The sequence below is a fragment of the Rattus norvegicus genome, chromosome 2, assembly GCF_021556685.1.
Source record: "Rattus norvegicus strain SHRSP/BbbUtx chromosome 2, alternate assembly SHRSP_T2T, whole genome shotgun sequence".
Taxonomy (NCBI): Eukaryota; Metazoa; Chordata; class Mammalia; order Rodentia; family Muridae; genus Rattus; species Rattus norvegicus.
This window is the reverse complement of record NC_141535.1, coordinates 80,017,391-80,030,082: the sequence shown is the minus strand read 5'-3', so window position 1 is coordinate 80,030,082 and position 12,692 is coordinate 80,017,391. Positions and strand designations below refer to the sequence as shown.

The 12,692-nt window shown below is 48.1% G+C and overlaps 1 protein-coding gene across 2 annotated transcripts in view; it reads right to left on the bottom strand.

Annotated features, from left to right (window-relative positions):
• Nucleotides 1-12,692, bottom strand: part of Ankh (ANKH inorganic pyrophosphate transport regulator) — a 128,054-nt gene that overhangs the window by 30,909 nt on the left and 84,453 nt on the right. For both annotated transcript variants that reach the window (NM_053714.2, XM_087614288.1), the window contains 3 exon segments: nt 308-478; nt 7,364-7,447; nt 10,720-10,838. In NM_053714.2, coding sequence (NP_446166.2) covers nt 308-478; nt 7,364-7,447; nt 10,720-10,838 — 374 coding nt within the window.

Sequence of the window (12,692 nt, the reverse complement as noted above, 5' to 3'; positions counted from 1 at the left end):
TGGTCACTTCTACGGTCATTCCCGTCCCGAGCTCACACTACTCTGACTGCTTTCCCCTCAGAAAACCCCGAGCATGTGAGGTCTGGGTTTTCATTTCATGTTCTATGGGTCTTAGTCAGACTGGTTGAGCAGGGAAAGACTGCCCTGGGGGTTAGGCAGAGAGAGATGGAGGGTAGGGAGAATCAGAATAGGGCGACAAGTATGACCATCACTTGATACATGCAAATACAACAATTACACAGCGAGTCCTGTCCCTTTGTACAACGAGCATGCGCTAATATTTCAAACAGTCGAAAGGTGCACGCACCCCCAGCTCTGGGCCGCTCCTGTCAGGGATGATGTCGTGGATGTTCCTGTAGTAGCCCAGGCACAGCGTGGTACAGCGCACAAGTGCACCCATGTACAGAGACAGGATGGGGATGAGCAGCGGCTCTCGGCATTCCAGGTGACTGTGAAGTAAAATGGCTACGAACACAACCTGCGAGAGGGCAAACAGGGCAGGTGAGCAGAGCGAAGGCGCGTGGGCCTCGGTGGTCAGGCCATCCTGAACCCAGTAGCTGATGCAGAGAGCTGATCACAGGCTCTGACTCCATTCTGATCTCTCAGATGCAGATGCCAGGGGTGGACCAGGTTCACAGCCATGGCTCTGTTAGATCCACCACTGAGGCTCCTTTAAGGCAACTGCACATCCAGTCAAGATTACCAACTAAGAAATACCTAGAAACTTTGGCCTCTTATCTCCCTCTCCAGTGGCCACTGGAGGCTTTTTCCACACCAGAGCAAAAACCCTGATGCACAGGGCAGATGAGCAGGAACATTTACAGGGCAAAACTCTCTAAAATGCTGTTCTGAACACTGCTGGAAACGTGACGGAACAACCTAAATTGAAAAATACATAATTCCAAGCTGGGAAAGCTATTAAAATATCAACCACACGTGACTACAATGCCTGTTTGTTTATCCAGTTAGAGCCCTGGATGTCCTGTACTTGGAAGTAACAGGTTTTGTATTTACCATCTACAACAATCCAAACCACGGTGGTGATATTTAGAGGTTGAAAACGGGTTGTGTGGTTGGTAGAAGTGACCGTAGTCGGGAGAGACTGAAGTCATGATGAAGTGTAAATCTCTCTTGGATGGCTTCAGTCTCTTACAGTGCATTAACCTTCTCATCCTGCGGCTGCCAGAAATGGGGCCAACCTCAACACTGGGTCCTCAGAACATACAGGGCATGGATATGGGGCTAGGAGCAGGCACCTGAGAACATGGACTGAGACAGAGGCTGGGGAGGTGTTCACTCTCACTCTCTCGTTCCCCCAGGCTCACACACATTTGCCGTGCCAAGAGGACATACTGGGGAGTGGCGGAAGTAAGGACGCCATAATGTCCCCATGCTGCTTTGAGTCCGACCAAAGGCTCGGCAGCCTAGGTGAATGGGTCAGAAGCTTAGACATTTGGGGTTGTGGACACAATGCCTCCTTACTTTGTTAACTAGTCAGAGCTCTCCCGGATGCCCTTTTATGCACACTTGGAGTAGGTTATCTACAGCAAGCTCTGCCTTTTTACACTGTAAACCCTATGGTGATACGTAGAGCCTGAGACCTGGCTGTCTGGAGTGAGAGTGGGAAACTCAGTCATGTCCTCGAACCCTTACCTGTCAGGACAGAAACCTGAGGAGCAGGGCTGTGGACGGAGTACCTGAACAAGAGGGAGAGGGAAGTGTGCACCAGAGAGGTGTAAGCGAGTGGGGGTGACAAGATAGTGGTCCAGGGAGCACAAGGGTGATGGGTAGATGGGCTTGTCCAGGGGAGCTCCCAAGGCCAAGGTGAAGCTGCCGTCGTCAGCCTCCCCCTGAAACTGTACCAGGCTGAAGCATGCAGTCCAGCGCCTGTCACAGGCCTTAACTCTTCATGGCAGACCACATCACTTGCCAACTCAAAATAACACCTGTGCCCTCTTTATTCTAGTCCAGGACTCCAGTCCTGCATCTGACACGGCCACCAAAAGCATGTCGGGTCACTTTTGGAAGGAGGCTGCTGTGCTAGTGGGGCGTTCCCAGCGAAAGCATGTGCCCTGGTACCCAGAGTCATTCCCAGAGTGACTTCATGGGGCTGACAATCTAGTGGAGAGGACAGACATACTAACCAAACGACAGGCCAATGAGCACACACTGCCTGTCACAACAGAGTCCCTGCAGAGGGGGAAGCATGTCTGGGGGTACTGCCCTATCTGAGGCCTTTACACTGAGCAGAGGTGGGAGGAACAGGAAGGAGGTGGGGGGAACTGAGGCAGAATATTTCTTCTGGCCTGGAGAAGCTATGGTAGCTGGACTGTGAACTAGAGAGGAAGGTGGGAAGAGGACAATGCTAGGGCTAGACAGGCAGGGGTGTCTGTGGGGCTCCAGCTCCTCACCAGGCAGCCTGAGTTTAGGTTTGAGTTGCAGGCATCCAGAGGCTGAGGTGGTCAGGACCTTAGGGAATAAGAACAGCAGGGAGCCAGGGCTGCTGGGTAGACGTGAGTGAAGAGACCGTTCACTACTGTGGGCAGGAGGGGATGGCTTTCAGTCAGAGTAAGGGGCAGCCACAGAGGAGGCACAGAGAAAGGAAGAGATATTAAGGGCTAGGACATACATAACCCTTCATAATAAAGGGAGACGCCCCCAGGGTGGCGCCTACATCTCTCACCAGGTGACTGCACTCACAGACTTCTTGCTGTAGAAGATCTCCAATACAGGCTCTGGGTGTATTTGGAGGACCTGAGTGTGAGTGTCAGCCAGGGGCCCATAGGTAGCTTTGTCTGGAGAAGGTGAGGCTATGGATATTTAATGAGGGCATCCTGATCATGCTGTAGATGCTATGAACTTGGGAGACAACGTTTTTCTGTTCTATAGGAGGGCCTATTTGATGCAGATTTAGAGGCTGGGCATCCTGGACAGCACGGTGCAGGCTCCAGTGGGACCCCTCTGCCTGCCTTGGCTGTGTCACTGTATGGCCGATGGTCATGGAGGGAGTATGTGCGACAGGAAACTTGAACTCATGAAACCAGAGAGACTGGAATCCTACACTTCCTCCAGGGGCAGCCCTCAATGATCTAAGGCCCCACCTCTTACAGAGACGTCTCCTGTGTGGGAGACGGGCGGGAGCGGGTGGCAGACCATATCCAGACCTTCACAGGCATGAGTTAGTTTCCCTATGGACAGAATGAGGCCAGAGGTCAACTGTTTCCTAGAGAAGGAATCTGAAGTGAGGAGCTGCTGAGGTGTCTATGGGAGCATGGGGACTGCCTGCGGGGTCAAAAGGCACAAGGTCCTTAGGAAGAACATCTGGGGGGAACCAAGGGAGGCGAAGGCAGACCTGCGCAGGGAACACACAGAAAGGGAAGTAGGAAAACTTGGAGGCAGTGAGTGGAAACCGTCCTAAGAAGTGGCTGTGCAGTAACAAAGAGAGAGACAGGATGTGGCTCAAGAGGTACACGGGGCTCCAGAGAAAGATGCTTGCTGCTCTTGTGTTTTCCGAATCTGTGTATGTGCCCAGACAATCTCCAGAGGGACAGAAGGGTCACAGAAAACCAATTAACAACACTCCTGGGAAAGCAGGCTAGATCACAACCTCAGGTGCAAGCAGAGAGGGTGGCCCTGGAAGATCCCACCGCTCCAAACAAGGGGGCGTGGAAGCTGGAGGTTTAACTCCGTAGGACGCGGCCACAAGAAAAGAATGTGGTTGCTTGGATTTTCTCTGTGAAGTGAGAGCGGAGGTCCTCTCCCAGGAAGTGTACAATAGCACCCTAGGGTCAGCCGAAGTCACTGAGCCTGTACACTTTGCTGCCAGCGCAGGTACAAGGGTCTGGCAAGGTTAGGGTGTTGCCAAAGGCTTAGTTGATAGCGGTGATGCTGAGAGGGTTTTCAGATGACCTCAGAAGGCAAGGGTGGGCTTCAGCAGAGGGCAGGGCATGGGAGGTACCAGGAAGGACAAACAGTATCAGGAGAATTCTCACACTGATGCTGAACAAAGTAAAGCCTGGGTGATCACAGAATAAAACAGACCAGTAGCATTTTCACAAAGTCCCCAGTGATGTCACTGACTGGGACACCCCGAGTGGAGGTGGAGAGCAGGTCACATGCCTTGACTTATATGGTTGTGCGAACCCATAAACTCTGGGGAGATTTTTTTTTTAATTGGGAGTTGCTGCTAGAGTTCCGAGTATTATTAAGCAGTTTTTCTCACTGATTCATTCTCTCGCTCATTCATTCGTACTCTGAAAGCTCCTGGAAAATGCTGCCCCTTCCACTGAAGTTTCTGACTGCTCAATCAGAACTGCAGTGGCTGTGGAGAAGATGAAATATTGCAGGCCCAGGGCCTAATTACAATTTGTCCAGGGCTACCCTTAGCCTTGAAAATAGCCATTCCTTGCCCTCCTCTGGCCCTGCTGTCCTGACACTAACAGATAGAACCTTTTGGGATGTATTAACAAATCCCCGTTCCCACTAACTAAGGTATCTATGGCTTGCAGTTGGGTCCCCCCTTTGCTGTAACCCACCTACATACTCTTCCCCCCCAAAGGATTTATAAAGTATTTATGATTTTCTTTGCTGTTACTATAAAAACATCTTTAAACTAGTACCAAACCCAGCATGGAATTTGGGGGTAACCTAAGCCTGTATTCTTGGGCCATGGCTGCCATATTTAGCTTCAGAATAAACGATCTCTTATTCCCTTGGAGGGAGGGTTGTGTTTTTGCATTGACAACAGCAAGGTAGATAGCTCAGGATGCTCTGCCTGTGACCTATATGCAAATGATCTGATTAGGTTCCAAAGGCTTTTCAGGTAATGATCAGAGCAAAGCAGAGAGGGGCAGGGACTGGGGGGCCCGGGAAGGGGGCAGAAGAGAAGACTTATGAGTGGGAATTATATTTATCTCCCAAACAAACTGTGGCAGGAACTCAAAGAACAAGGTTTTAAATAACTACCAGGAACAGCCCGGGGCCAGACAGCATCTGAACTCAGCTCCCTTCCCTTCCCCAACCAGACTATAGTTTCCAGTAAGCAGGGGCCAGGATCAGGTTAAAAATGAAGGAGGAAAATGGCTGTAGGCGTGTGGCAAAGTCTTTTCCATAAGCATGCTTGTTTTGTTTTCCCTTCCCTAGATGCCTACTATATTTAACTCAGGCAGAGCTAAATGCCTTTTCCCCCTTTTGGCTTTCTTTTGTCTTTGTGCCTTTGAAACAACACACATCTACAAACCCCCGATGAACTGCTGCTGCCGTTTGAAAGTCGAGCTGTTTCTTTCACTTCAAATTAAATAACAAGTGGAGAAGACGGCTTAGTCTAGTTCTCTTTAATAGCTGTACAGGCAAATTAACAAGATATATCAAAGAAAGATGCTAGCTGGTATTCAGGCACATGCACACCCACATATGTTAGCAAGAATTATTTTCAATTACTTTTCCTAGTGATCTATGGAGTGCAATTAATTTGGAAATTAATTTAATTCTTGATCTTTAGGGAGGTAAACCTAACAGTTTAACTAGATGATTTCCAAGCAGTGGCTTAGCGATGGGGGTGTACAACCAAGAGGAACGCAGGCGCGGCCAGTAGGCCGAATGGAGAATTTTGAAGTGTGAGATGATGACAGTCTACCTCTCCCTCCAGACACACATCATTCTCAAGCCCTGCCCCACCCGCATAGTTGAGTTTGCGCCCACTGATGCATTGCAGGGGTTGTATCTTCTTCCCAGAAATGTAAGGAAAGGAATAGAAAGCCGGGGCGGGTGTCAGCCATGAGAGCTGCCCTTCCACTCAACCAATGTGGTCAGACAGTGGAATCAACTTCCCAGTTCGTTTTAAAATGTGGGCGTGCTGGCTAGTTTTACGTTAATTTGACACAAGCTACACTCATCTGAGAAGAGGGACCCTCACTTACAAAAGTACCTCCACAGCATCTGGGCTGTGGGGAAGCCTGTAGGGCAATTTCACAGGGATCGATGGGGAGGGCCTCGTTCATTGTGCGGGGTGCCACCCTTGGGCTGGCGGTGGTTCTGAGTTCTGTAAGAAAGCAGGCTGGGCAAGCCGTGATTTACAGGCCAGCAAGCAGCATCCCTCCATGGGCTCTGCATCAGCTCCTGCCTCCAGGATTCTGCCCTGAGTTCCCATCTTGACTTCCCTCTATGATGGGCCGAGGTGTGGAAGTGTAAGTCACATTAACCCTCTCCTCCCCACTTGCTTAGGTCTCTTGTATGGTGTTCCATCACAGAGATAGTAGCCCTAATAAGACAGTGGGGAAATGATGTGTAAGAGAGAGAACTTCGTGGGACCCAAACAAGAAACCATGTTTAAGAGTAATCCCAAGTGCTTTGGGGTTTGAGGCGGAAGGATCAGTGTTCAAAGTTAGCCTAGGCTATAGATCATATATATAACACATAAATGAACAGAAACCCAAACAAAACATCAAAGTAACAGGGCAAGATGGGCTAGTAGGTAAAGTGCTTGCTGCTCAAGGCTGGTGACATGAGGTGCAATTCCCAGAACCCAGACCAAGGTGGAAGGAAAGAGTTGACTGCACAAAGCTGTCCTATGATCTATCTCCACGTGTGCTTGGTACGTGTGCCCTACCCACAATTAGAAATAAAGTTCTAAAAAAAGGAAAGAGAACAGGGAAAAAGAATAATCCCATGAGTCCCAAGTGCTCACTCTGGAACTAAGTGACAGACTATGTTCTTTCGGGCCCTTCAGAGGGCAAAGTGACATGTATGACTGGCCCAAAACATGCTTGATATTACTCTGCTATCACTGTGTGTGTGTGTGTGTGTGTGTGTGTGTGTGTGCACCCTCACTTGTGTATGCACATGGTGGTGGGGCCAGAGGTTTCTGTGGATGTCTTTCTCCATCACCCACCATCTTTTGTTCTGAGACAGGCCTCTCACTGAACCTGGAGCTGGCCGGGATCCTCCCGTCTCCACCTCCCCAGTGCTAGGATCACAGACAAACACATTTTACCCAGGACTGGGGTTCTGTCCGCTGGTCCTCGTCCTCGCTCAGCAGGCTCTTTAGCCGTCGAGCCATCTCACCAGCGTCCTTACTAACCACTGCTCGTTCACACACCTCAGAAACGATGGTTCGGGCCTTACAAACTTAATTTGAGTCCACACAGCTTCCATCCTAGCAAGGCTGTACAGACTCTGATCACATGATATCACCTTCCCTCACTCATCAAGCCACCACCAGCATCCGTATGGGGTATGAGGCAAAGGCTGGGAAGCACCACCCTGACATAACTGTGAATATGGCTCCACACTCACTTCCGCCTAGCTGGTCATTCATCAGAAGGCCACTCTGAGAAGCTGTGACAGACACACAGACCATAGTTACCTGAGCTATGACATCTGAGATTGAGGCACATCCCACCAGGAAACTGTATTTGTGTTTTAAGAGAATGCCAGCATGAGTCCACGCCTGCCGGAAAGAACAGAATTTTCAGTGAGAGACATGGCTGGGATTATGGTGTTTCTTACATTATGGCTTCCTAGAATACTCTGTACCTCTAAGGGCCATAGTGGTGGTTTGGAAGTCTTTGGCTGGTATAAGTAACTTCGTGTGGTGGCTAGCTCCCTGTTAGCGTTTGAGTGGAGTAGATGGTAGCATGCATTTATTCAGTAGCACTGCTGAGGAGGTCGGCTGACCGGTTGGGTTGGTCTCTTTGACTAACAGGAGCGAGGACACAAGAGCTCCCCTAGAGCGCTCTTGATCCCCAAATGGCTTTTCCTTCCAGACAGCTTATTAGAACGAGGCTTCCAAGGTGGTTCTGAGAGAGTGAGGTCATCAGCTTGAGAGCAGATCAGGGCTCTGTGAGTATGTGGTCTCCTGGATCTGGCTTGGCTTTGTGTGTTTGATGGAGGGTAGGAGGAAGGCCCTAGAATAGGCAGCCCAAAGCTTAGCCAGCAGGAGGTGTGCAGGTTGATGCTCACAACAGGGTCTGTGTAAGAACTTCATGTGTTACTTCAATGGCTAATTGGACCGACAGAGTGTGCCGGTTAGATTTTTGTCAACAACTTGACACAAGCTAGGGTTCGTCTCCGAAGAGGGAACCTCAGATGAGAAAAGGCCTCTCTCAGAACTGACTACAGGCAAGTCTGTGGGGAAATTTTTTGATTGGCGATTGATACAGAAGGGTTTGGCCCATTACAGACAGTGCCATGCCTAGACAGGTTGGCCTGGGTGGTATAAGAAAGCGGGCTGAACAAGCCATAGGAAATAGGCCAGTAAACAGTGTCCCTCCATGGTCTCAGCTTGGTTCCTGCCTCCAGCCTGCCTTGGCTTGCTAAACAACAGACTGCAATCAGGAGTTGTAAGATGAAACAAACCCTTTCCTCCCCAAGCTGCTCCTGGCCATGATCTTCGTCATAGCAGCAGAACGCACACCAGAATACCAGAGAAGTAAGACGGCACCTGCACTGTACACAATGAGCAAATCACCGGGCCTAGGCTGAGATCCTGTGTAGCAGCTGCTGCCTTTACTGCTGTTCCCAGCTCCGAGGTCCCAACATGTCAAATGGTTTTTTGAAAAATGTGCTAACATTTGTACTTTGTAGGTTGTCTTGTTGTCTTAATGCCATCTGGGTGGAAAGTTTCATGACTTCTAAAAATTACCCCCCCCCAGCTAAGTTATCAGGATTGTGCTGCAGGCATATACATGTGCGTGTGCACACGTGCAGACGTGTGTGTAGGTGAATGAGGGAGATATGAGTGCTTCTTATAAATGTTCAGTATTACAAATCGATATCTAAGGATAGGTAGATGGATTGATGGAGGGATGGATGGAGAGAGAGAGAGAGGGGAAGAGAAAGAGAGAGAGGCCTAGAAGAATTCAGCTAGATATAGATATTAATAGATTGGTGGATGGATAGATAGATGGATGGATGGATGGATGGATGGATGGATGGATGGATTAGTGGATAGGCAGTTAGGTAGATAGATAACAAAGCCTAGGATAATTTAGATAGAGAGGGCGAGATGATAGATAGATAGATAGATAGATAGATAGATAGATAGATAGATAGATAGATATAGATAGATAGGGATGGAAGCATGGATGGATGGATGGTAGATAGATAACCAACCAGAGGTTGGGACCAAGGTCTAAATATAAAATTTGTGCTTCTTATACAAAAGAGTCTGAAGTAAGTCTCTCTATAGTATTTAAAATATTTTTGTGTATGAATCAGTTTCCCACCCATGAAATTGAGTGTATAATTTCCGAGATGTGGTACCATTCAGGGACCTTTTGGTTTTTGAGATCTAAGTCTGGGTTTCAGGGTGAGAGATGCTTAACTTGTACTGAGTTTTAAAAATGCTGTTGTGGCAAATAAAACATCTGGCAGGGGACAGAAGGCAAAGCATCTAAGAGTCTGCCTTCTATGAAAAGCCACGGGTTCTCAGAACTCACTATATAATTACCACTCTCCGTTTAGATCCTCACTTCCGTTTACAGGAAGGACAGAGTGACATCAGAGGCTCAGTCTGTCCAGCCTCAACTCCTTCAGCATGGAGACTTGACTCTAGGCTCCTGTGTAGATGCGTGGGGTGTGAGGACAGTAGAGTGCCTTTGACCTGTCCTTGGGTTCACCTGCATCAGCTCCCAGAGGCAACACAGCTGGCCAAAGTAGGGAAAGGAAAACGCAGGCACAGCTGTGCCCTGGGGACCCAAGCCTCCACCAACAGTAATTTACAAAGGAGCCAGTGGAAGACTTTATTATTAGGTATTAAATGTTGTTAACTCTGCATTGTCTCTATACCACCACACCAAAACGAAACTGGATCCATTACAGTTCTTGGTTTCGGTGCTAAGACTGGTAACTGAGTGATGGCATCTCCCGTCAGGATGTCCAGGAGAAGCACACTGTGAGACCAGCATGTTTGCACCACACAAGGGGCGAGTATATGAGAATGCTAGCCCTCATCTCCTAGTACTGAAGCCTATCATAAAAAAACACGTAATAACCTAATCAAAATGTTCAATTCTGCTTTCTTGCTGTCTGCAATAGCTTATGGCATATATATATATATATATATTTACTATAAATTGATGAGACACACTGGCTAACAAGCCCAAGGGTCAGTTGGAACCCAGCAAAAAAATTAAAATTAATTTAAAATTATACACACACACACACACACACACACACACACACACACACACACACCCCAGACAATTAGAAATCCCTCTCCTGGATGTGTACTCCAAAGAACTGAAAGGAGGGACTCAAAAGGCTATTTATATACTCATGCTCATAATTTTAATCACAGCAGCCAAAAATGGAGACTTTAAATGAGTAGATAGGCAAAATGTATTTTATCTATACAAGGAAACATTATTCTGACTTACAAAGGAACGAAACTCTGGCACATTCTGTAACATTGAGAGAACATTGACAATATCTAAAATGAAATCAGCCAGGCATGCGAGAAGGAACAATGCCTGAGTCCCCCTCGTGTAGCACCTTGATGCAGTCACATTCATAGAAGCAGAAAGTAGGACGTGGTTTCTGGGATAGGGCACTGAACAGCTTTCGCGTGCGACATAAAAGGCCCTGGAAACTGACTGCACAGAAACACGAACGCTCTTCTACTATTGAACCAGACACACTAAAACACCTAAAATAGAGAATTCTACAATTGACACGCTTTGCCGTTAAGGAGAAGGAGAGCCCACAGTTTCCTCCACTTACCATGGCATCCATAAAAGGGAAGGCAGCGAGATACAGGAAGGCCCTTCGTGTTTTGCTCCCCACAGACTCGTCCACATGATGTAGCTTGTTGATGATGTAGTACCCTAAGTCACTGTAGGCTGCAAGGGACCGAAACAAACGTTATTTAAATATTTAGGAAAGGGTAGTTTACATGAATTTTCTCTTAAAGCCTTAAAGTAAGTTTAAATGTCTTACCTGCCTTGTAGAAAGGTCAGAAAAGCTGTAAGAGAACCATGTATAATCTCATTCTTCTACGGGGGTGGGCGTGGCTTAGTTACCCAGTGCTTTCATTAGTGTGTGAGGTAAGCATTGTGCCTTTCACCATGCACAGGAGGTCAGACTACATACTCCCCTATAAACAGCTATCTCTGAACGACATCGTCTCACTCATCGAAAGATGCTTAGTGAACTGACTTCCTTCGTATCTGCTAAATACTGATTTACCCAATTTCTTATTATGCATGTGCGATAGTATTTGGTATTGCAACAGAATGCTTGATGGAAAATAAATATTTAAATATTATTAGGTATTCACCAAAAGAAAATTTATAGGATTTAGCATGTGTTTTCCACAGAAGTTTTAAAGTGAGCTTTTAACGCTTGCCAGTGCTCAATGCCACTTCTTGGGCCAATGCTGGAACTGTCCTATACAGTAGAAAGTGATATTCAGGAGGTGTTTTGGGGGTCCTCCTGTGTCAAGACGTCATGGTGTGAGGCTGAAGCACAGAGGGCATCCAACACATACATGTGATGGTTGTATACAAACCCAACAAGCCAGAGAAAGAGAGGCAGGACTTGAGGACCCAAATCCTCAAAAGGACAGGCTGTGCTAGCTTTGATCTCACAGACATAGGTTAAGACAAAATGAATCAAAGCTGTACAAGGCTTGCCATGAGCTCTGCCAGTAGATGTTCCCACGTAAGTTAACGCTCTCATAACTGTGAATGTGTAAACAGGTGATGCCCGGGCATGGCACTGACATTATACATACGTGAGCTAAAGGGAAAAAGGAAACCCCCATGTCAGAGTCAGGGGCAACCAATCGCCCCACAGATTTAGTCAGTGGAGATAATGCTCCTTCGTCAGGATCAGTCTTGGGTCACAAGGATTTTGTGGTAATGCAACCTTGAAAACGGCCTTTAGGAACCTGAGATGTATCACTGCGAACCTCAGAGCTCATACCGGGCAAGAGCTGAGTTCAGGGGGAAGGAGCTGAGAGGGTTCTGATGTCCAGAGAGCAAGGCAGGACTGAGTTGAGAACCAAGAGACAGCTTCAGAGATAAGAAAGGCATTGGAGAGTGGTGGCTCTGTCAAGGCCATGGAGGGACAAGCAAAGAAGCCCGGGGAGAGGACATTCTGAAGCAAAAAAGGAGCATGAGAAGAGGAGGCTTATTACAGCCAGGAATGGGAAGGAGCCAGCTGTGCTCCGACCTGTCACTTGGACCAGAAGCCCTGACAGAGATGAGAAGCAGACAGGTGGCCTGAACTGACCCTGGAAGGCAGCGTGAGAGATTTAGTGAGTCTGTAGTGAGGTAAGAGGCACATTCAGACCCATGCTCAGCTCATGGAAACTCTAAGCTGGAAGGCAAGAAGAGTCCTGTGTCTCTCACAGTCTACGCTGGGATCAGAGCCATGGCCTCTTTATGCCTGATGCTATTTACTTGTGTATGTGTTTCCATGCAGTCGACAAGTGTTCACTTGGGCAGGGTCTTGCAAGGAGACCCCCCTAGTCTGGAAGAAATGCCCGGAATAAAAAGGCAATGGTGGGCACATGCAAGAGCATGGGGCCGCTATGAATAGCTGCGAGTGAAAATCCCTGGTAAAGGTTACAGTCCACAGAGCATGCCAGCTGACAAGACCTGACTACAAGGCTGACGCTGAGGACTATGGGATAGGGGAAGGCTGAGGGCCAGAACAGTGGTGACATGAGCAAACCATGTTTCCCTGAAGTT